The following is a 24537-nucleotide window of genomic DNA, read 5'->3' on the forward strand; positions in this document are numbered from 1 at the left end:
TCCGCACGGATCGGCGATCTCCTCCACCTCCACTCCTCTCCGACCTCCCTCCGCCGACCAGAAGCCATGGCCGCGCCGCGCCGCCCTCGCCTCCTCCCCCTCCTCCTCCTCCTCGCCCTCTCCCTCTCCCTCGCCGCCGCCTCCGCCTTCCAGTCCGACGAGCTGCTCCTCCACGACGACGACGAGTTCGAGGGCGCGGGCGCCCGCCCCACGCCAGGGCCGCCCGCGCCCGCGGCGGCGGCGGTCTCCTCCTCCCGCCGACGGCCCGGGGACAGCAGCGCGGCGGCGGCGGAGTCCAGCGCCGTGCAGTTCGCGCTCGAGCACGACCTCGGCGCCGGGTTCGTCCCCGCGGGGTCCTTCTCCGCCCGCCTCAAGTCCTCCGCGCACGGCTCCCAGGTCCGCGCCTACGCCTCCGCCACTGCTCCGATCTCGTGCCGTGTGTCCCTCCTGATCTGCTTTGCTTGGCCTTTGGCCGCTGGATCCCTGATCCAGTGATACGTTTCGTTTGATAGCGAGCATATGCTGCTGGTCTGGATCGTGGTTGCGGCTTGATTAGCTGCGGATTCTCGTGTGCGCCGTGCTCCGATTACTTGTGTCTGGTGGTCCTTTTTTTTTGGGAAGGGTGGTGAATTTGTGGGTTATTACTGATTGATAGGAAGCTGAATTGCAGATCGGATCTAGTGATGATGGTGGTTGTTATATTGTCCATGTAACTAGATGACACACTGCACGTTACTGCGGGATATGCTAGTGTGCGTGTTGCAGTTGCCAAATTGCATATTTGGGTCAAAATTCAATTATTCAAAAGTCGTAAATCGCATTAAGTAACTAGTCCGATAGCGAAAAAGGAACTCATGTAGGCTAGAACGATTATGAAATAATCTGAACCATCAAAGCACCATCCAAAGGGTATTAAAATTCAGTGATGACACAACTTCTTTTGGTGGCTTCTTTATAGTAAGAACTACACTTAAGTGGGTTCCAGTCATGTATGGATTTGAAGGTATGTGTGGAGTAAGGGGTGAAAGGGAGTTAAATGAAGGTTGTATGCGGCAAATCTCAACACGGATACTTGTCAATAAGATTTAAAAATTATTTCTGTCATCCAAAATCCAAATAATAGTATGACTAAAACATCTGGTACATAACATGGAAAGTAAACATATGCTATTCAACTCAACCAATTTTTTTTGATGGTGTATGCCTCAAGTTTTACAATTTAGGTGGTAACTCATTCTATGCTCTTTCTTTGACTACATGATATATTACTATATTTCTAATTAAACTGTTGATGAATTGGTACAGACTCTCACTAAGCTTCGGTTCACAAGGAACGAGTTGATTGGTGATGAAAAGGATGCATTTAAAGTAATTTCTTGTCCTCTGTTCCTTCTCCTTCTCCTTTTGTTTTTTGTATTTTTATTTTTATTTTTTTATCAACTCATATTATTTTGCATTTATTGTTCTTTGTAGAAATTGCTGGATGAAGATGGTTTTTATTCAATTAGGTTGCTGTCTAATGTGTTGGATCCTGCAAGAAAAGACTATGTTGTTTCCTCAATCAAAGCTGTAAGCTAACTAAATAGTTCTTCACATTGTCCACCCTTTCCCTTATTGTTACTGCACTCACTGGTCACAAATACTTGCCGTTTCAGACTTACTTTTGGCCAAAGTTTTGAAACCTTGAGCATCTAATCTTTTTAAATATTTAGATTGGATATAACCTTGTTTGTACATTCATCTTGAATATGACCTTTTCGTAATATTAAATATTTTCTGAGTTTTACAAAGATATTCTGAAAGATAAATTAGCAAACATCACTATGTCTGTGTCATTTTCCAAAATGATATGCATCTATGACCGGAAGGAGAAACATGAGTCGCATGATCAGTTCAATGTCTACTTATTTAATTCGTATCTTAAGTTCTTAACAATTAAGATCTGTTTTGGCTTAACCTTTGTACTTACGGAATGAAACACGATTGCACATTTTTATTGGAACAAAATAAACTTCTATCATTATTAAAGTTAGCTAGAATCAACTGCCACTGTAAAATGTGTATCGTACCAAAACTGCATAAGCCTTTTTTTTCCAGTACTGGGATTATTATGTAATTCTGAATTGTGTTTCTAGTTCCTTAACTGCCTACCATTTCTTTTATGTTTTTCAGAGATGCATACCACGTGAAAGTTTGGATGAACATATTGTTATCCACATGGTAATTTTCTCCATTTCTGCCATATATGCTTATCCAGAGCTGATTATTTTGCGATGATGGATTTGATTGGTGTGGATGCTTTTCAATTGTTTTCTACTGCTAGTGTCATGGGCATTGGGCCAGGAGGCCTAGGCCATGACCAGGCCAAGGTGGGAGGCGCCCTTAGGTAGGTTACGTATGTCAAGGGGTGGATTAGATTGGATTGTTATGTGTGCTAGTGATGTCACCTGGGACAGATGTGCTGGCTAGGGAGTGGTATCAGTGCTAGATAGACGTGCTGAATGTGATGTGCAAGGGAGTATTTTTGTACTTATGTACAAAGGTTCTGGCGGCAGACAGGCCAGTTAACGGTGCATGAATGGTGATGATATGAAGGGAGGGAAATTGTTTGTACAAGCATATTGTAAAATTGGTCTTCGTTGATGGCATATCGTACAACTAGGTCTTTGTGAATAGCAGATCATAGAACTTCGCTCTCCTTTTTTAATGGAATAGCTCTGGAGTAGTTATACATGAATATCAATAGAAATTCTGCATTTGTTATTAACTTGTATTAAAGCGCTTTGCTGATTATTTGTATGCAGGATGGTGTAAATATTTTAGCAGTTAATTATGGTTCTGTTGGCGGGTGCACATATCCCCGTCCAGTGAAAATGGTAAGTTACCTTGTCTTGAAATCATATTTATGGGTGTTATATCACTTATATGTAATTAATAAATCATAGCAAGAAATTGTACATCTGTAATTTGCAACCTTTAAATTCTCAGCAATAAGGCATTTTTATACATTCTAAACAGAACTAATATCTTATTCTTGATTACATGTGGCATTTCATTTGTACAACACAACAAAGTATAATCTAGATATGGAAGTACTATCAAGGCAAAATGATATATGTACTAATTATTTGTAACTAACTAGAGATCTTTGTTAATGAGCTTGCAGAAACCTTAAATGCAAAACAGTTAATGCTGTGAGTGTGACATCTAATTTTATCTTTCACCAAATTTTGGATATTTAGAATAATGGCCAGAATGGTTCCCTATAACCATTTCCTCCCATCTTTATGTTTGTTCATTATTGAATAACACAATCTCAATGTTCAAGAAGGCGCTTGACGGTAGATGGTCAGTAGGGGTAGCCTCACCAGGGTGGTGTTAGACCAACTTGGTCCGGGACTTTTGAGCAATTAGCAAGCGTATGATATAGAAAAGAAAGACAATACAATAGCAATATAACAGCACTAGAGTCCCCAATGCAGGGCAGCCACCTAATTCACCATCAAATGCCAAATTGCATCGGCTACCTGGTGCCTAGTGATATAAATAGGCAGAGTGCCCAGTGCCAACTTTTAGAACATTGTACATGGTTATATTTACCCCTTCTTTCTTGTTTCAGCCATCAAAGTGGGTATTCAATTCATACACTGTTCTGAAGACTTCTGAACAAGCACCAAGGTAAAATCACCACTTTTTTTTTTTTGTTTAAGACAACTGTAAATAAATACTGCATTCTGAAGAACTTTTGTTTGTGTAAGAATATTGTTGCAAATTATCAAGTAGAACAAGTATTTTGATACTATAATGTGCTAACAAAGTTGTGCACCTGCAGAACTCCATCATTTGTAGATCAGTTAATAGAAGCCGAAAATGGTCCTGGTGAAGTGGTGAAACCACCTGAGAAGTCTTTCTGGGCTAAATATGTAAGTAACAGTTGTAAATATCTTCGAAAGTTGTTTCTTGTCCGTAAATATCTTCGAAAGTTGTTTCTTGTCCCTTTTAATCTGACTATTGCCTCCTGCTTTTCAGTGGATGTACATCATTCCTCTTGGTCTCATTGTCATGAATGCTGTCACGGCAGCAGCGAACATGCCGGAGGAGCAAGCTGGAGGGCAGGGCCAACCTGGAGCTCAAAGGGCACCAAATGCTGCTCCAAGGAGAAGATGATATCTGTGCTGCCTATTTGGTTTCTATCTCGCTTGTAGTAATACGCAGTTGTATCATAGCAGTACTTGGTCTGCTTAGATCCAAAGGCAATTTGCTAGCTGGTTTTACTATCTACAGAACTTTTAGCATTTAGCAACCAGTTGACAGAGTACAATCAATGTGCAGTGCAAAAGCTCTATTATCAGCTGTCCATTCTAAGTCAGTTCCTGAGAGTTTAGTGCATCCTTAGCTTATCAGGTCCTAAGAACTTACTTTTGTTTTCCGCTTTTCCACACTTGTCTTTTGTACCGGCAATTTACTGCCCGATTTTATACTCGTAAACATGTTACAATATTTCAGTGAAGACATCACTGGTAATGGCAACATACAATTTCACACAGAAGCTGGTCAGCAATGTGCGGTGCAAAAGCTCTTCGTCAGCTGTGCATTCTAGGTGTCGCTTCCTGAAATTAAGGGACTGTTTAGATTGTTGCCATTTCAAATTATATCATTTTTGGTAAAATTGTCAAAGATATGCATACATTTAGGTTGTTTTGCCAAACTTTGGTAAATACATAAGAAATTATGCTAAAATTTTGGTAATAAAATATGGTAAGGTTTATTTTGGCTACAATCTAAACAACTCCTAAGTGCATTCTTATCTTTCTCACCACACTTGTGTTGTACAGGCCATTTATTGTCTGATCTTACAGTAAAAAATGGTACCAAAGTTTCCACTTGAAAGATTTTCTCCTTTCCAAAATGCTAATATGTTTCTAAAAAAAAAAAAAAGCTAATATGACCCTGTTGACAGAAAACTATTTGAATTCCAGATTCACAGAATGCACAGGGACGAACTTTGCTTCCTCCTTTCAAGGTAGGAGCTTACCTGGTTACATTGGATGATGGACTCCCATTTTCACAAATTTCGTTGGGACCGCTCCTACGGCAGAATCGTCAATGGGTGAAAACTTCTCTTTGACACGTGAAACGGAGTGATAGATTAATGGGTGTTGTTAACCTTCTCTTCGGCACGTGAAGCGGAGCGATAGATTAATGCACGATTAATTAAAAAACTTAAAAAAATATATATTAATATGATTTTATAAAAAACAATTTTTCTATAGAATTTTTTTTTGTAAAAAATGTATTGTTTATCAGTTTGGGAAGTATACATGTGAAAAACGAAAGAGTTGAAGTTGGAAAGAGGAAGTGAAAAACACAATCAGAGAGGTGCCATCAGAAGACCACGGTTACTGGTCACAGAAACTCGTAACAAAAACTCGGAGAGGGGCAAAGTGTACGTCTTGTCATCAACCTCTTGCTTAATTCATCATTGGTATTGCATTCTGGATGTTTTATTCGTAAACCCCACGTTTTGAACATGCGTGTACGCGTACCATCCGCTTCTACCTCCTCTGCATCGCTTGCCGTTGAAACCCCAAGCCTTCAGTATGGCATCATAGATCTAAATTTATTTGTCTACTCCCTCTGTTTGCGTTTACTTGGCAATTTTGACTTTTGTTCTAATTTTGACCACAAATAATTTAGAAACATTTAGGCCAGAATGGATGAAAGTTTCATGTTTATGTTTTGCATGCTACTACAAATCTACCAAGTGTTGTTGACTGTATGAACTGTTCCCGGATAGTAAGAGTATCATTTCAATGGAATTCTTCCAATCATCTAACGAAAATATACGAGGAACGCGAAAAAAGAAATTGTAGAAACAATGCACACCGATTGTCAAAGCTATCAGAAGCAAGCAAGCCGCATTAACAAACGGAACATCATGTCACTGCCGAAAAGTGTGTTGTGTGTGTGTGTATATATAATTCACAGCTCATGAGACTTTCGTCACTTGTCAAGACAACAATTCCGAGAGCTGCACGTACAAAAATATATCCAGGAAAATTTCCAACAAGGCGCTCTAGCAAGAATTAGCCTCAACTGCATGCATGCTTTGATGGACCAGCTTCCAATTCTTCAGAAGATGTAGTCAGGCGGGTGCAGAGGGAAAGGAGCTATGTCGGCAATAAAAGGGCTTCCTCTAGGCTGACCACACCTATAAGAACGGATACCAGCATCAAATCACATCACATACACACCCTTCGTCTCATAAAAAAACAACTTCTGGGTTCGAATCTGGACATAGAAGTTGATTTTCTATGGAATGGAGGGAGTATGGAAGAACAAACGATTGCATACAACAGATACAACAGAATGTAGCTAGCTATAACCAAATAGCCAACAAAAAAAAATTAGCAGTAAATTGACATGCTTAAGAAAAAACAGACAAGAAATATCTTCGTAGAATTCAGGATTACCTCCAAGGAACAAGCGTCAAGTTGCCCATCACGGATCCAGGCTCCAGTGCTGCCGATATGGAACACCCATAGACAAACAGCTCCTCGCCGCACCTCAGGAGAGGACACTATACACAAAAAGCCCAGCAAGCATGTCAATGTAATGAACACCCACAAATGTACATTTTGTCTGGATACAGGTACTCATCCTCTCTCTCTCTCTCTCTCTCTTTCTCTCTTCTAACATACCTTGCCATGGCCGCCATAGTTGCATGTGTAAGGGAGGACTTCATCTCCAATCTGAATAGTGTAGTGGCATGACTGAAGCTGGAAGGAAGAATACCACTTGCCATCTACAACGAATGCTTCAGGAAGGGATAGACGAATGGAGAAATAGTACGAATATCTGCATCGGTAATCAGCGAAAGCAGAGTTTTCTGGGGCAAAGACAGCAGAGGCACGAACCTGCAAATACAATTACTGTTTATACCAAAATATTATTTGCTTCTAGTTCATGGTTCATTGGTCAAGTCACAAAAAGTCTTAGTTCTGTCAAGAAGTTGTATAGGTCATATAGATGTTGGCTCATTATGAATGTCTATGTTTCATCCTTTCGCAGTTATGGATATAACCAACACAAGCATGCAAAAACACATTTTCCTTACTAGATATTAGTTAGGTATGCATCAACTAATACCTGCTTCTAGCATCCGAATATATTCCCAAAAGACATAAACAACAGGGATGTAAAATTTTGCTTGCAAGATCCATTTATTAACATATGTAATTTAGCGCTAAATGAAATGTTTTATCGCAAATAACTTTGCAGCTGGGCACTCGAAGACAGGACATGAATAGCTAGTTTATGCACCTCTCAATGCCATCTCATGTAATATATACGTACTCCATGATAAGCTAACTTGTTAAACTTGTTTGTAGTACTACTATTTTGTTGAACTGCATTGCCACATGCCATCTTTCGGGCGATTTAAACTAGTGGAAGTGAGCTATCTGATTGGTCATCCATGTCTTGCTTGTGAATGCATAAGTGCAGCTGTCTGTGAGGTCTTTTGTTATGTGGAAATGCATGTGGTTTCCATTCAAGTTGTGAAGCATTAAATCATAAACGTGCTGCCACTGGCAGGTGATATAGTTCCCCAGTGTCACTTTGCTGAGTGTATCCATCATGACTATGACCCGCCATGTTGCTGTTCTCTCCCGTCTATCAGTTCTTTATTATCACATCACAATAAACGACAATTCACTTGTCTCTATTTATTTTCAGACCTCAGACATAGTCCAAAGGGTACGATTAACATATCATTGCTACTCACTTTCCTTTTCACACAGATCATGCACTCTAGTTGCATGTTGCCATGAGCAGCAAAGTAGGTGTGAGGATCAGCTCTGCTTGCCACATGCTTTGCTTAATGGCAATAGCAACTGGGTCTGCTGCATTTTGAGAAAATTTTCCCATGAAAGCTTTCAAGACTCGACTGAAAATTTCCTATGTTTTACTATGAAACTTTTGGTTTTGGACTAGAAATTCTAACGTTAAAGTTCACTACTTATGCTTTCAGATTGAAACTTGCCTAATGTTTTTTTTTCGAAATTTTGTTTGTGGCAAAGCATGTTTGATATTATAGACTTATTATATAGTAAGAGTCAATAGGTAAGTCAGGGAAACTAGATATTGCGGATAAGAAGAGTCTATGTGCAGGATGCTTATGCCAGCCAGCAGAACTTCCTCTGCCAGCATGCGCACTGTTGTGCTCATCTTGTAAGCAGCAGAGATAAGCAGAGAGGTAACAACTGTGAGCAAGGATAGAATTAGCCACAGCGGATATAAAGAAGAAGATGATTTAAGATTTGAAGACTGCAATACTTGTTCTCGTGGAATGCTCTGTCACCCAAACATGTAGACAAGCAAAAACACCGCAAGTCAGATGATATCTAAGGGGCAATGGTATTGAGGGTGTAAGCTCCCTACTCTTGACAGTTAAAGGAGGTCCAACAGACTATTTTGTTTGTAGTTACACGTTGTAGCCAATATTCAAACAACAGTTGAAGAGTATAGATGGACTGATTCCCAAAACAGTTGAAGACTATTTTGTTTGTTTTGTGATTTTTGGATTGTTTCATGTCAGTATGGAAGTGGTAGTATCTCCTTATTGGAGCTATGGTTATATTGGTGCATCAGCATAATACATGAAAACATCAGTTGAATCAAGACAAATCTTTTGTAGCTATGCCTGCGATGTTATTTTACTCTATTAGAGCTAAACCAAGTATTACACCAGAGATATTTTAAAATTAATGCATGGACAACAGTTGGATAACGAGCTCTGCACTCAGTACCAGCCAAACTTTTAGATTTCAAAATGCTTTTATGGGAGAAGAACAGGGGTCAGAGCCCCCATCATCATACATCGATGACGCTCATCATTAAACATAAAACAGCAAAATCTAATCTTTAAATATAAAACAGCAAAAAAACTTTCAGTAGGCTAGCTATGTGCTTCAAAATAGATTCAATTACCCTCGCAATGCAATCAGCATATTAAGCATGGCAATAAACTAACAGAAAAGCCAATTTACTAACCTTGATACCATGCATACTTGCCGACGAACAGTAAGGGAGTTGTACTGGATACAAACTGATATGCCTTGCCAGCATTGGGAATTTACAACTCTGCACCTTGATCAAGCCATCCTGTAGGCGACTAAGGTGCTCTTCCAACCACAGCAGAAATCCATCTTGAGGCATGCCATGATCATCATCCACAGCGAGCCTTATTGTTGCTTTTGGCACGCATGCCATGATTTCTCTTTCTTCATTCCAATACTTGGTGCCGACATAAAGACGGCCACTCGCACAATCAAGAAGAAATATCTTCTCCCCAAAACAACTCGTCGCAACTACAATGTAGTTTGAGTTTTTCTGAACAGCATGGTGCGCGAGCGGTAGCAAGCGCACGGTATACCTCTGGTGAACATAATCATAGCCTCCCATAACGCCGTACGAGACCTCCTCGCCGCGGCCAATGTGCAGCTGGCCGTTGCAGAAACGGTACAGTAGCTTTGTGGGCATAGGAAGCACAAGGCCCAGGTTACATTCCGCGACGGCTATCTCGGCTTCCGAAACGCCTTCCCCTAGAGTCCTCAGCCCTTCGGGGAAATACTCGCATAGCCATGCCCTGAATGAGCTCCAGAAGATCTTCACCCTCTTCACAAGTGGCAAAGGGTACATCCCAAAAGATTGGAACCAAGCTTTGTAAGCATCCTGCACAACCGATCAATCAAATTATTATCCTTCTTGACAAAATTAAGCACTGTTGGAGAAATCATAAAAACAAGTGAGTTAGTCTAAACCTTTGGATCCGATTAAATTCCTCATGAACTTGTTATATCTACTAAGAAGGCGAGGAGGCGGGGGGAGAGGAAAAACCTTGAAGGAAGGGAGAGGGAGGTCGCCGGGAGCGAGGGGGGCGTCGAGGGCGAAGTCGTCGGAGCAGAAGTGGCGCCAGAGGGCCTCGCCGGAGGCGGCGGCGCGGAGGGTGGAGCTGGCGCAGGCTAGCGCGGCGGCGCAGCGGGGGCCGGCCTTGGCGATGATGATCGCGAGCGGGAGCGCGGGGAGGGTCTCCAGCACCGAGGCCCCCTCCGGCCGCCGCTGCGCCTTCGCCGGCGACGCCATCGGCCGCCGGTGGGTTTTCTTCTACGAGGGTTTTCGCAGTCTTTCTTTTTTTCCCCTTCTTCCTCTTTTCTTTTTTTTTTCTACCTTTCTACAGCTTTAATCTGATCTTATCTTAAACTAACCTTTAGTGACACTTCACCTAAACAAAAAAAAGGAAAGAAAGAGAGAAAATCTCTAGCGACACTCCAAGGCTCCAAGCCCATTCCTAATCATACGAGTCCATTAAGCATGTGTTTGGTCTGATAAAACAAGCCATTCTTTGTGTGTGTGTGTGGTTCATAGGATGGGTCCATCCTAACAGGAGATATGTGAGACATCGGTACCCATGGTGATAGCATCAGCGCGACGGGCAGGCGCCTCCTCCCTAATTCCTGTCACGCCAATGACAGAAGAGGAAGGAAAAATCACACGGTTTAAATTTTACAAAATTTCAGTAGCACTTAGTCGATATTGCGAATACTAATGATAGTTTTTGAATTGAGAAAATTTGCAATGGAATATATCCAGTTAACACTTGGCATGGAGGATGGATGGGATGGACGAAGTTTGTATCTCCATCCAGTTCTCGTGGCATGTTTAAGGGTGTGAGTTGAGGGAGAAGCGATCGGCAAGCGTAAGAGCTCGACGGCGACCACATACGTCATATGGACGGAGGATGGGTGGAAAAGTAGCTAGCGGACGGGCGGAGAAGCAGCGACGTCCGACATGAGGCTTGAGATGGACCTCCATGGTGACCATGGCATCTGATGGGCGGAGGAGCAGTGGACAGGCAGAAAAGAGGCGGCATTCGATAGGAGGCTCGTGGGCGAGCTCGGCAGACCATGAGCAGCGTATGGGCGGAGGAGCGGCAGACGGGCGGAGAAGCGGTGGCGACCGACGGGAGGCTTATAGGCGAGGTTGGAGGCTACCACAGGTAGTAGATGGGCAAAGGACAGGCGAAGAAGCTATGGTGTCCAGTGAGGGGATTGCGGAGTTGCAGCTGTGATTGGCGAGAGAGGCTCGCGATGGTGCTTGGCGGCGACCACGGGAGGAGCAACAAATGACCGTCCTCAAATCATGTGGCCATCCTAGGTGGGTTGAGATTTGGGAGACAACTTGGACATGTATCTGAGTGGAATATTCATCTAAAGGGTTCATCACATCCCACTCATTCCCAAACCAAACACCCAGAAAAACGGATTCAACCCAACCTGACCCATTCCATCCCTCCAACTAAAAACATACAAACACTCATGATCTATTCCAATTCTCATGATATTATGAGCATCCATAATATAATCATCAAAAGGGATGCTAAGGCTTTAAAGTAGACCTTATACACGATGGAAGTAGCCTTTATAGGTGTTCTTATGATGAGCTAGCCATGCATAAGAGCCATTAGCAGGAATAAAAAAAAATTCCATCACTATTTCCTCACCCATGGTACTACTAACCTCTCTCTGGATTCAGTTGCTTGCAGCCATGGATGGAAAAGTGGCCCACTGCCGCTGTCGGATGCACCCACGAGCACTACCATAGCCACCCATGATAAGCAATCCAATGCATATCTTGATTTGGATCAACTGTAGATGTGCTAGGTCCATCAGTTTTGATTGTCCGATATGGTGGAAACAGATTGTTTGGGAAATAAACAGGCCCCCTAGCTTTTTCCTCAGCTAGAGTTCCATCTACCACTTTCTTGGTCATACTGGTCAATGTATTAACCAATACTCCAGATTGGTTTATCAAAGCATGATGAACTACAGAATCGATCCTATCTTGCATAGTCATAAGATGAAGCACTTATTTGGTTTCTTGATTATTTGTTTCCTCTTTCTTGCTACTTGTTTCCCCTTCAGGCTTTGGCATGATAATTTTGCTTCTTCGAATTACCGTTACTTGCCGTGTGATACTAAAGGTTTCTGGATACATTTTCTGAAACTCCTGAATGAGTTGCTCCATCTGTGCCCTCTGCTCATTAGATAGTTTGTCAACTGTGATTGGGATGATGTTTTCATGAGTGATGTCTGACATTGTGTAAAATCTTAGGTCTCACCAGGCGTACCAAAAGCGTGTTGATGCAAAAACACAGTGGCTTAGAAGATCTGATTAACTTCAGTGCAAGTCCAAATCTTCGGGTTCTAAGGCGTGCCAGTTGGTTTGATCTTACAACCAATAAGATAGATGATAACAAAAGTTAGTAACGATAGCCGATCGACCAGTAGGCTGATGTTGTATCGTAAAAGCTGATGCATGAATGAATCGGCTATAATTGAATAAGACAATATTCATAGAGCATATTTAGGTAAAATTTAATTATAAACAATTTTTCCTTAACAAAACCAATTCTATTGTTCTAACCCAATCGATGCAGCATAAGATTGATAATATTAAAGTCAACTGTTATACAATTATATAACCTAAATAACTAGTCAATGAACACAAGATTGAAGATTAAGTTTAGAGTAACCACGATCAGCTGTAGAAATAAAAATCATGCAAATACCAAATCAGTCTTCCTCTTAGATACAAGCAATCAGGATAGATCAGACCTAACTGAGACAATATAGATTGCTTATAACCAAGATCAAATCAATTAGTAATTATATGGATTTATATCGTAGCTGATGAAGTAACTAAGAGTTTAAGATAATATATTGGCTATAGCTCCAATACAACCTTATATAGAAGTGTCTAGTTAAATCTATTAAACAAGTTATAATATTCCTTGCAGATCGAACATAACCGAAATAGTGGCAAATTAATAACAAGCTCAGTAGATTTAAAGGCTTGGTATATTCGTATAAGATAATAGATATAACATATTAAGTAAAAGATATGCAACATTTATATCGGATAAGATCGGCTGAAACTCCGATACTACCCTTATTGACAAACAAAGAGCAAGTTTCTTACAATTCTGATTATAACTTAGTAGGTCAGACTTAAGTGATGCAACACCAAGCTATGATTGGAGTTGTAAGGTCTAAACAAACCTTTGATTGTTTTTCAGGGTGGTTGATACACTAAGCAATCTAAACCAACAAGAGCGATTTAGGCGATAGCAGCTTGTCCTAAGTTGAACTAGCCAATATGGGTAAATGGCACTGTTCGAGTTAGATTAAATAGAGTATAAATTAGCGCTTGTATCGACCGATTTAGAGTGTCGAACTTAACCAATGGAAGCTCTAGCCCCGCCGATACAAGCAACTATTTTGATGGAACTCACCTATTGTCAGAGATCAAACTAAATTGATGTAGCCTAACTCGAAGACAAGAACTCATCGAGAAAAAACATAGAGAACTAGGGTGGCGATGCGCCGAAAAGTGATTATTGAACTGTTGTTGTTTACGTAGACTCTGGGTGTACATATTTATACCCATGGGTGAGAAATTAGTCTTTATTGAACATATCGGACTACGAAACAAACTTTCCTAAAACATAAAAGGTACATAGTTGACTTATCCTAATAGATAAATTGTTTTGCCGTATTTCTTTCAAACTCGGTCTTTCCTGCAACATTACCACCATCTTCTTTAGAACCAAATCTGACAAGGAATAGATCTCCAGCTATCATCCATCCTCCATCGGCTAACTCTATAATCTTGCAGCCGATGCGCATGATCCAATACAGCCTTTCTAGCCTTAGCCGATGCAATCTTTGATCTCAAAATCATGTCGTTGACTTCGCTCCATATTTTCCTTACTTAACGGAATATAGAAAAGTTTGCAGTTAACAATACCTAAAACTTGATTAAAAGCCACCCCTTGAAGTTGTACCTTGTTCCTTGTTGCCCTAGTTATATATTTATCGATGGTCATTTATTGCACTACTTAGTTATGCTTAATAGACAATCACATATTCATACTCATGGGGTATGGTGATTATGGATATGGAAGGATAAGATTGCACAATGTTGGGTGATTATCAATTTGTAGATGGAGTCATGAGTTCCACTCCGCATTACACACCTAAAACCATATATGAAAACCAAAAGCTTAACAAATGAAACTAAGTTTCGCTAGGGCAGCATGGTTTGAATTTGGGTGGTTTTATGAAAAGGCTAGCACTAACCCTAGTTAATTAAGTACCGAGTTAAGAAGGGAGGCAAGGAACGAACAAAGTATGGCCGCATTTCTCGAATGGGTACAGACCCGACGTATTAGGTAACCCAAGTGGGGTGGCACCCTAGTAACGGTTGGTTCTGCAGTTGAAGTGAACGTTGTTGTGAACACAGTGTGGTATCGAAATGATTAAAGGCCTAGGTAACACTAGTTTCTAGGACTCATCTCACCACCAGATCGAGGTAGGGATGGGTGCTTGGGGTGCATGTGGGTTATAGTCCTTGGAGCAGGTGTCATAATACGAGGGAAACCAAAATGCCGAACCGTGACAAGTCTCATGTGTTGGGTGTGTCACGGAGTATGGGTACAGTGCGCATCCACTGTAGCATGAGTAAAACAAATCTATTTGAATAGTTATGCTAGCAGTTAAAGGAGCGCCATGACTTGTACTACTCTTGACTAGCCTCAGAAGTTTTCATCATGCTTATAATAGGTTTTAGGGAGATTATGTCGACTATGTCAACCTGCGGTAGGGGCAGAATTGGTGAAAATATGGTAAATTGGACGCGAGGAAAAACTGAACCAAGAGGATGCTTGTGATGTGGATGCAGCTCTCTTTGATGAGTAACATCTTGAACTTAACTTTGTTTTCAGATAAAACTACTAAGTCATAGGTTTGTGAGCTGATTTGAGAAAGTTATCTTTATGCAAATAAAACCAAGCCATCCTTGAAACCCTTTTGTGCACTAATGCATCTTGTAGTGGTGACTTGCTGAATACGGTTGATACCCACCCTTGCTTATTTTACTATTTTAGAGGGAGAAGAGCGGGTTAGAAGAGAAGACCTTGCTAGTGTGTCCGCATGCTTAGCAGGATGAACATAGTGCTAGTTGATACTATGTCATCGTGATCCTAGTCAATTGCTTGTGGGCATGTTGCTTGCGTCTACCACTAATTTGGATTTCCGTTGTTGTTTATCTCATAAGACGTGGCTATTAAACTCTTTTAGCCTATATTTGATTTTGATATATGTTTTGTACTTGCTATGGATGTGTCTACTGTGTATCAACTAGGAAAATACATAAGGTTTCTGGTTTCGAAAAAGGAGGGTGACAATATTACTCTTGACTAAGCTAAGAAGTTTAAACTTGCTCAGAATCAGATTAGGGAGGATATGTGGCCCATCCCATCATGCGGGAAGGTCGGAAATAGTGGGGATGTGGAAAATTGTATGCGAGGGTAAAATGGACCAAGATGGGCTTGGAGAGATGGAGGAACCCTCGGTGATTAACTACAACTTCAATCTTAACGTCGTTTTTAGTTAAAACTGCTAAGCCATAGCCTCATAGGTATGTGAAATTTAGTTTTATGCAAATAAACCAAGCCATTCTTAAATCTCTCTATGCACTAATGCATTTTATAGTGGTGGCTTGTTGAGTAGAGTTAGTACTCACCCTTGCTTATTTAACTCTTTTATTACTTATTAGAGGGAGGTGTTGGAGATGACCCGTACGCTTGTTACACCGACGAGGAAGGGGGTGAAGAAGACGGAGTAGGGACCTAGGTTCTCCAATTTCTACCTGTGGAATAAAGATGGACCAACATAGTTACTCATCGCTATCTTATCTACATCTTCTGGCATTTTTGTCTATGACCATGCTTGGTCTATTTGGGTCCCACTCAGACAACCCTTGTCAATATATTGTAAAACACTTAGAACTATGTCAGCTATATGTAATATACAACTATGCCATGTATATACCATCTACTGATCTAGGAAATGGTACAGTGAACACATGGGGGTTTTCGGTGTTCAAAATGAGGGACCCACAATGTCACCTACCACTAAAAGAATAATTAGTTGTAAGCACGAGAACTCGTGTGGTCGTGCCCAAGTCTAGGACTTAGAACCTAGATGTGCATATATATCTCACCACAAAGAACCTAACCAGTTAAGCTATACTCACTTGTAGGCCATAAAGATTGAGATATAACTTTTATAACTACATTGATTGTTTAAAAGCTAAGGGTCAAAATATAAACTAAGGTAAAAAAATCCCAAAATAATTATAAAATTAAGTTTTAAAACTTTTTTTTTGCATGTTGGTTGATATACCAATAAATAGTTGATGAGGGACTAAGTAAACGAGGAAAAGAGGAGAATGCTCCCTATTGGGCGCCCAATGAGAAAACAAAAATCTCACGCTACCCTAGCTCACTATTTTCTTTCTCTATGGGATGCTTTATTATGCATGTAGATCACTCTCACTCCTCTCTTGAGAAATCTGCATGTTGCATGTAACATGTATCAAACCTCCATCAAGCAATCTTGAAAATGATTTTCTTCCTAAACAATTTATTCAATCTGTGATCCGATTATACCATCGTATTTGTTGTAATTAAATCTTTGCAATAAGATGTCAGGTGATTATATTCTAACAAAAGAAATATGTTTCAACCAGTGAAATTAGATGTTTACTATGTTGCACAATTAAAGTTTTTGTTGTAATTGATCTCTTTTTTTTTTAATGTTGGATGTGATGTTATTGATGTTCTAATAAGAATTTTACGATGTTTCACTAGTTTATTTGCAAAGTTGCACGTGGTATTGTTTGGATGTTATCATGGTTACGGATAATTCATACCTTCTATCCTACGACTTATGGAATATACAGATATGGCATACCTTTGTATTACGATATGTTTCCGTACACAATAAAGAAATCAATAAGAGATTATGGAAATTATCCTCACAGGCAAGTGAATAACAGAGTCCTACTCGGAGAGGATTAGGATTTTACTATATCGTGCAAGGTTCGAAGTCTCTAAGTTCTACTTGGAGATAAAGGCGATCCATGGTATAAATAGGTCCAAGGCTTCGAATCATAGTGCCAACACCACCACCATAGCCTATAATCCGGAGGACGTGAAGCCTACTCATCGGGAGATCTCGTCGAAACCATCTCGACAAGGATCTTGCCGGTAATCTCGGGATAGACTGTTCTCTATTGTAATATGTGGTTTTTCCATATTAATCCCATATAAATTGGATTAGGGCTATTATCTTACGAGGGGCCTGAACCAGTATAATCTTGGACTTCTTGCTTACTTGATGTCCTATCATGTAGATCCTCGTAACAACGTACCCCAATACCCTATTTATCCGGTCTACGGGTATCCCCCGTCGACAGATGTTTCAACATGTATTTTGTTATGTTCCAATGCGTACAACTTGATGTTTCATATATTATATAACAATGATTCACTTAGAAATATGGTAATAAAATAATTTTTTATTAGAATGGTCATGTGAGGTGTTGTTGTAAAGAAACATTCGTTTAAAACTTGTAAATGAAGCTAGTAAACTGAAACACATGCATGCAAATAGTTTATTGTGTCATTGTGTATTCAGAGGTTAAGAGAGAAGTGTGAGAGGGAGCATGGGCAAAGACAAGATAATGCTGGAGCAGTGCACAGAGATAGAGGTATGTATGGGTTAGCAGGATGAGAAGCATCCAATCTTTTGGGAAAAAACGGACGCCCGATCTGTAGTTGGCTCGGAAAAAATATATTGATATCCATGACTTGTTACGGACAAGAAAAAGGTGCTATATCCTATTAGTAATGGCTAATTGGCATTGTTAATAAGCTAAAAAGGTGTGTATTACTTTATGATCATGGATTAAAAAACAAATTTCTGTATTGCACTTGCACATATGCTGGGATGGATCTTTCGACATATGCATGAATGTAACTAGAAGAGAAACCATGTATTGCTTGGGATAAAAAGAAGCATTGATATGCGCTTTGATCAAGCAGATGACTTCTTTACATAAGTAATTGCTATTGGGTTGTTACGGTATATAAAAAAAAGAGTGAAGTGCACCAGCGGTCCATAAACTTGTCCGGGTGAGTCATCTAGGTCCCTTAACTCTCAAAATGCATTTATGGGTCCCCAAACTTGTCTTGGGTGTCATATAGGTCCATCCGATGACGTGGCATGCTACGGTGGTGCCTACGTCTCGATGGGGCCCCCACATGTCAGTCATATATATAAAAATAAAATTAAAAACCATATTTTCTCCTCTCTACCTCCGCGTCGAGCTCCGCCGCCTCAGCTCACCGGCATGCGCCAACACCACCAACCAATGCCGTGCGGAGCCACCTCCGCGTCGACTGCAGCCGAGTCCGCTTATGTCCGCCTGCGCGAGCTCCTAGCGGCGCCGCCATGAGCGACAATCGGCACCCTCCGATGGCACCACGCGACTCCGCAGCCTCCGCTCGATAGCACGTGTGGATAGATGCATGCAGTGCATGGCCCTATTCATGTGGCAAGGTGCAGGAGCGAGGCAACCTGCAGCCATGCCTGCGTGCTCGCGCGAGGCCGCCTCCGCGTCAGCTTCGCTCCGCCGCCGCGGTTTTCCCCGGTTGGCCATGGTCGCACTTGGGTGGGGAGGCGACGTAGCCGCGCGCTGCGCGCAGCCGGCGGAGTCGCATGTGGCGGCGGCGGCGAGCCGCGCGAAGTCGCGACGTCGACAGCGGAGGTGCCGAGGAAACTGCCTCGGGCAAGGCCAGTGCGGCGTCGATTGCGGCGCGGAGGCCGGTGCACGGAAGCCGGTGCAACCGGCGGAGACGGCGGAGCTCGACGTGGATGGCCACGGCAGAGGTTGCCCGAGCCGAGGCGGGTGCGGCATCGCCCGCGGTGAGGAGGCCAACATGGTGGAGCCGACACACGTAGGCCGGCGCGTGCATGCCAGTGAGCGGAGGCGGCGGAGCTCGACGCGGAGGTAGAGAGGAAAAAATATGGTTTTTAATTTTATTTTTATACATATGACTGACATGTGGGGTCCCCACCGACACATAGGCGCCACCGTGGCATGCCACGTCATCGGATGGACCTATATGACACCCAAGATAAGTTCGGGGACCCAAAAATGCATTTTGAGAGTTTAGGGACCTAGATGACATACCCGTACAAGTTTAAGGACCGCTGGTGCACTTCACTCTAAAAAAAAATATTGATATGTCTCTAGTTATCTGATAAGTTCTATTCCCATGGGTATACCCATCATTATACCTTGCGAACTAGCTAACAACACGATGCGGGTACAACTCACAAAATTATTTAATATAGTGAGAGTGTAATAAAATAAATTTTATATTTACCATATACAACAAAAAAAATCATTGCATAAAGTAGGATGAATGCATTCATCTCTCATGTCTAGTTGATCCTGTCTGTAGATGGAGAAGCACCACCCTCCTAAGTCACAAACTATAAGTTAGGTATAGTGAAACTATAGATTTAAAATATAGTATCATAGAAACTACTATAATTTTATATATTTTAGAGTTTTATGATCTATAACACTATTGAGATTACAAAAGTTATAGTTTTGTGATAAAACTAATGCTACCTTAAATATGTAGCTTGGTGAAAGATATAATGTTAAATACGTAGTTATGTGAGATACACATTTTTAAATCTTGCTTAAAGTAACAGTAGTTTTGTGAACTGTTCTTTTTTATTATTACTAGCAAAAATGACAGTGTGTTGCAACGGGTGAATAAATTCCAATAATAATATACGTTTTTCATGCATAATCATGTCAATGATAATGTTTGTATTTTAATGAGCGGCTTGTTTTTTTATAAACGGTATATTTTTTCTTGTGTGATTTTCTCAAACCATTTTTTAGAAATGACGCATTTCTTTCTAACAGTTTCTTCCTAGCATGTCTTTTTTGATTTTTTTTTTACTAACGACGAAAACCATATTTTTCTCCCTTTTTTGCTTTTCTTTTCTCACGTGTTTTTTGCTTGTTTTTTTAATGTTCTTTTTTTTCTTTTTTTCCAATACAAAGAGAATATATGACAAAATAAAAGCCGTGTAATAGATGGGAAAAAATCGATGGATCCTATCCGACTCAAGCGTCCATCAATTTAGCTTTTTTTCTGATAGTTTTTTCATACCGATTTGTTTTTTAATAGACGTTGTTTTTTCTTGCGCGGTTTTTTCAAATCATGTTTTAGAAATGGCGCATTTTTTCTTATAGTTTTTTCCTTGCATGTTTTTTTTTAAAAATTTACCGATGATGGAAATAATATTTCTTAGCACATTTTTTTATGGAAGATGGAAAACCTTTTTAGCATCGTTTTGCGCTTTTTTCTCACGCATTTTTTTGAACTGTTTTTATTTTTCTCGTGCATTTTCTCTTTTTAAATAGTTAGATTAGATTAGAGATAGAGAAGAGATATATACTGATTAGAAATCGGAATTTGTTTCGCCCTTTTCATTTTTTTCTCGCATGCATTTTTTATTTTGTATGAACCAGTTTTTTATTTTTTACGAACCATTTTTTTCGCCACATTCTTAGGGAATCGGACGAACTTTTTTAGATGTTTTTTTCATATTTTTTCGCCTGTATAGGAATCAGACTTTATTTTTCTGTTATTAAAGGAATCGGATCTAGCCTTTATTTTTCACCACCTTTTTTTGCCTTTTATAGGAATCGGATCTATGGTTTTTTTTGCCACTTAGGGGAAACAAAATTTTATTGTTGTTGTTTTTCTTTTTTCCCTTTTTTTCTTTTTTTTTTGCAGTTTTTCTTTTTTTTTTCTTTTTATGCACCTTTATGCCCTTGTTCTCTCCCTTTTATTATTTTTTTTCTAAAAAAACGACCTCAGGTATCTTATTGAATGATTATAGGAACTCAAATGTAAATATAAAAATTACAGGGACTCAAATAGAAAAGTATAAACCCAAAAATTAAAATAATATAAAAATGGAATGCTCTCGACAGGTAGGTTCTGTTTTTGCAAACATATCTTTAATCCGGCACATCAAAATTTTTCACCAAGATGTATGGGATATCACGGTATAGATTGAATCTGACAGGAGTGTCCCTGGAATCTCGAACTCAAAGTGAGACCGAGAGGACTGGTGTGTTTTATTTTCCGTTTTTAAGGAGAATCGGATCTAGAGTCGGACTTTTTTTTCGTTTCGGAGAGGGAGTTGGAATTTTTTTTATATATTTTTCGCTATTTATTTTGTTTTGACGGGAGTCGGACTTTTTTTTTCTTCCGGTTTTTTCGCCTGGTTTTTTTGATCGGATAGATTTTTTTTCCCGGTTTTTTTACGTTTGGTTTTTCTTTTCTTTTCCGGTTTTTTGATCGGAAAGATTTGGTTTTTTTCCTTTTTCGCCCGGTTTTTTCTCGGTTTTTTGACTGACGATGGAAGCACCTCTTATTTTATTTTTTTTAAGTAGTAGAGATTACAAAACATACATATATAATTCACTCAGCCAAATATTGTAAGTACATTATTTTGTTGAGAATACAAGTGTTTCGCGTGCCTGACAGCGGCCATGCATGTATCTGCATCTCCACTGGGCAACACGAATCCGTAATAAATAAATAAATAAAAGATAAAAACGACATGAAATACCAATCACAGTAGCTAATTGATCAATACTGGTATCATCAGCTCATTAATTGCTTCACTGGCTCGCGCCACCATAGTTGTCCTTACTGCTCTCCTTAGCGGCCGCGGCCGCGGGCTCCTCCTTGGCGGCGCCGGCGCCGGCGTTGTCGTAGGCCTGCGCCACCGGTGTCGCCGTCGCCGGCGTGCTGCTCTCCTTAGCGGCCGTGGCCGCCGCGGGCGCGCCGGCGGCGTTGTCGTAGGCCTTCGCCTCCAGCGTCGGCGTGCTGGTCTCCGGCTTGGCGGCGTCGTCGCATTCCTTCTCCAACGCCGCCGCCGCCTCCGCCGCCGGCGCCTCCGCCGCCGGCTTGGCTGGCGTCGTGGTAGATGGCGTAGCGGAGGAGTAGACCTGCGAGAGGTCTTGCTCGAGGAGGTCGAGCACGGCGTAGACGTTGCGGAACGTGGCGACGACGGACTCCTCGTCGACGTTGCGGATGCTCCCGGCGGGGCAGCCGGTGGAGTACGCCGCGGGGACGTCGCTGCCGTCGCGGAAGAGCGCGGAGAGGCCGTCGTGGATGGAGTGCAGCCGGTCCTCCACCGGGAGCGGCTGGAGCGCGGCGAGGTACGCCTCGGCGGCGCCGAGGCCCAGGATGCAGGTGGAGATGCACTTGTCCATGGTGTGGCCCAGCTTCTCGGCGGCGCGCATGGAGTCGGCGATCTGCCGCGACCCCTGCACCAGCTTCCACGCGTACGCGTCCAGGATCACGGCGAGCGCGCGGTAGTCCGGCGCCGTCAGCGCGCCGGGGATCCTCGGGAGCACCTCCACGCACGAGTCCATCACCACCGCGTTGTCGCACAGCTTCCCCGGGTTGTACCCGGCCTCCGGTATATAGGCGCCGATGTTCGCCGCCGCCGAGTCCGCGGCGTCCGCGGCCATGCCCGCCGCGGCGCCGGCGGCGATGTTCGAGGCGGCGTTGGCGCCGGCTGCCGCGCCGGCCGCCGCGCCGGCGTCCGCGACGCCGGTGGCGGGGGTGTAGGCGTTCACGGTGGTGGGGAATGTGGCGGCGGTGGCGGCGGCGACGGCGAGGAGGAGGAGTGACAGCACGACCAGCGTGGTAGGAGCGGCGGCCATGGCTGGAATTGCGACGTGGAAGGTCAGTTTGATGGATTTGCTAGGTGATCAACGATGAGATTATATAGATGGAAATAATTAATCGTCGATCGGATGCATGCATTGGGGTGGCGATTTGGCGGGAGAGCTTCACAAGTGTTCGGGCTCACCTGGGCTGTCATTAACTCATTACCCTCCGTACGTTCATCTCTGCGGCTAGCGGTCACAGCGAACTGATCGAGTATCCGCGTGTCAATGGCTATAAAGGTAAAATCCAATAAACACCTATGCCTCAACACGTAAGCATAGTATATTTATTAGTAGTAATCCTAACATGCAAATATGCCACATTAACCGAGGAAGGCTACGAAACTGTATACCGTATACCGTTCCGATGGAGTAGTTAATACTATATATTAACGTCAACATGGTACCATAGGTGTATACCAAATATGGATGGTGTGTTTGGTACCATATTTGGTATCTACGTATCATGCTGATGTCATCATGAAGTCGACTATTCCGTTAAAACATTATAATATGGTATTTCTGTAAATCTTAACATGCAAGCATAGGAATTACATTTATAATTCCTTATATCCTAAGACTCAGTATACACATGCTAAATCATCGTCCAGAAATTGTTTTCAAAATATTTCACTCCAAATCCATACATCATTTATACAATGTTTATAACATATTAATTCATATATTTTGCAGCAAAGCGCGGGGCCATTTAGTTGTGGTTGTACTTGTACCCAAAATATAGGTGTGTTTCAGAAGGAAAAAAAAAAGAAAATATGTAAAACGATGCGAGCCATTAACGAAAGATTAATTGAATATGAATTATTTTAATTTGAAAAAAAATAGTATGATTTTATCGGTGATATGGACACGGGGGTACCAAGATTAGAAGGGAGAGGCCGCCCCAGCGTCCACATGGCGTTCCCCCCGAGGGGGTCAGGCCCGCGGGTAGGTGGCAGCCACCTCCTCTAAGCCCAACGGGTTGGGCTGCCCCGACCCCTCCCCGCGGTCGCCACGTGTGTGGGTTAGGTGAGCGCGCCCCAGCGCCCACCTAACCGCCTTCAATGCGGGCGGAGCGAGCGCGCGGAGCGTGCATGACAGGCCTGCGACCAGGCTGTGGCAGGCCGAATGACAGATGGGCCGGCGGCAAGTCACCCACGCCCTGATCATGCACCATGCGGCGTGTGGCAGGTATGCCCCGTCCCATCATGATGATGAAGGGCTCTGAGCCTCTCATCCCAACCGGAGCAGGCTTGACTACACAGGATGTTCCCTAGATTGTGTCCCCGATACACATGCGTCCTTAAGACTTCGTCCATTAAATGGTGAGTGGCAGGGGTGTCCCCGTGTCAGCCGGCATGATTTGATGGGCCCCGCACGGCAGCTAACGCATGGATGACTTCCAAGACAGTGCGCAAGACACACATTTAATGTAGAGAATATTTTACTCCTCTCTAGGAGTCTCTAGTAGCGCATGTGGTAACCCCTTGAGATATAAAAGGAGGTCCAGGCCTACTGAGGAGGGGGTTAGTTTCCAGAAACACTGGATTGAAGGTTGAGCTCTAGCTGACCAGAGATTCAGAGACTTTGTAAACTCAGAAAAATCATCATACACAGAAGTAAGGTGTTACGCTTCTCAGCGGCCCGAACTTGTATAAATCTCCTGCGTCTCACCCATCTCGAGGGCCCGACCCCCTCGACGTAGCCATCTACTTCCATCTCTCCAACTCCTCAACGTTCACTCGCCGCCCCCAGGCCGAACTAACAAAGGGGGGCTGTATAATCCCCCGC

General features: G+C 42.3%; 2 protein-coding genes across 3 annotated transcripts; one reads left to right on the forward strand and one right to left on the reverse strand.

Annotated features, from left to right (window-relative positions):
• LOC127755931 (uncharacterized) lies at positions 1-4586 on the forward strand. 2 transcript variants are annotated; one of them, XM_052281541.1, is made up of 8 exons: positions 1-396; positions 1315-1368; positions 1474-1569; positions 2173-2220; positions 2805-2876; positions 3620-3678; positions 3833-3923; positions 4030-4586. In XM_052281541.1, the coding sequence occupies exons 1-8, from the start codon at positions 67-69 to the stop codon at positions 4165-4167; spliced, it is 888 nt and encodes a 295-aa protein (XP_052137501.1). In that variant the 5' UTR covers positions 1-66; the 3' UTR covers positions 4168-4586. The 2 variants fall into 2 exon arrangements, with proteins under 2 accessions (XP_052137501.1, XP_052137500.1); XM_052281540.1 differs by having other exon boundaries at positions 2-396; positions 1306-1368.
• A 1305-nt stretch (positions 4587-5891) lies between these two features.
• On the reverse strand, positions 5892-10240 carry LOC127755637 (F-box protein SKIP16-like). The gene is made up of 5 exons (XM_052281327.1): positions 9901-10240; positions 9055-9735; positions 6702-6917; positions 6474-6580; positions 5892-6211 (listed from the first exon to the last, which is right to left on the reverse strand). The coding sequence occupies exons 1-5, from the start codon at positions 10144-10146 to the stop codon at positions 6133-6135; spliced, it is 1329 nt and encodes a 442-aa protein (XP_052137287.1). The 5' UTR covers positions 10147-10240; the 3' UTR covers positions 5892-6132.
• Between the last annotated feature and the right edge of the window lie 14297 nt (positions 10241-24537).

Source organism: Oryza glaberrima, chromosome 11, assembly GCF_000147395.1.
Source record: "Oryza glaberrima chromosome 11, OglaRS2, whole genome shotgun sequence".
In the NCBI taxonomy this organism is placed as follows: domain Eukaryota; kingdom Viridiplantae; phylum Streptophyta; class Magnoliopsida; order Poales; family Poaceae; genus Oryza; species Oryza glaberrima.

Coding starts and splice junctions, on each gene's coding strand:
- LOC127755637 (XM_052281327.1), bottom strand. CDS start 10,146: ATGGCGTCGCCGGCGAAGGCGCAGCGGCGGCCGGAGGGGGCCTCGGTG. Junction 9,736..9,900: donor TCCCTCTCCCTTCCTTCAAG/GTTTTTCCTCTC, acceptor TCGGTTGTGCAG/GATGCTTACAAAGCTTGGTT. Junction 6,212..6,473: donor TTGACGCTTGTTCCTTGGAG/GTAATCCTGAAT, acceptor CCGTTCTTATAG/GTGTGGTCAGCCTAGAGGAA.
- LOC127755931 (XM_052281540.1), top strand. CDS start 67: ATGGCCGCGCCGCGCCGCCCTCGCCTCCTCCCCCTCCTCCTCCTCCTC. Junction 1,369..1,473: donor ATGAAAAGGATGCATTTAAA/GTAATTTCTTGT, acceptor TGTTCTTTGTAG/AAATTGCTGGATGAAGATGG. Junction 1,570..2,172: donor TTGTTTCCTCAATCAAAGCT/GTAAGCTAACTA, acceptor TATGTTTTTCAG/AGATGCATACCACGTGAAAG.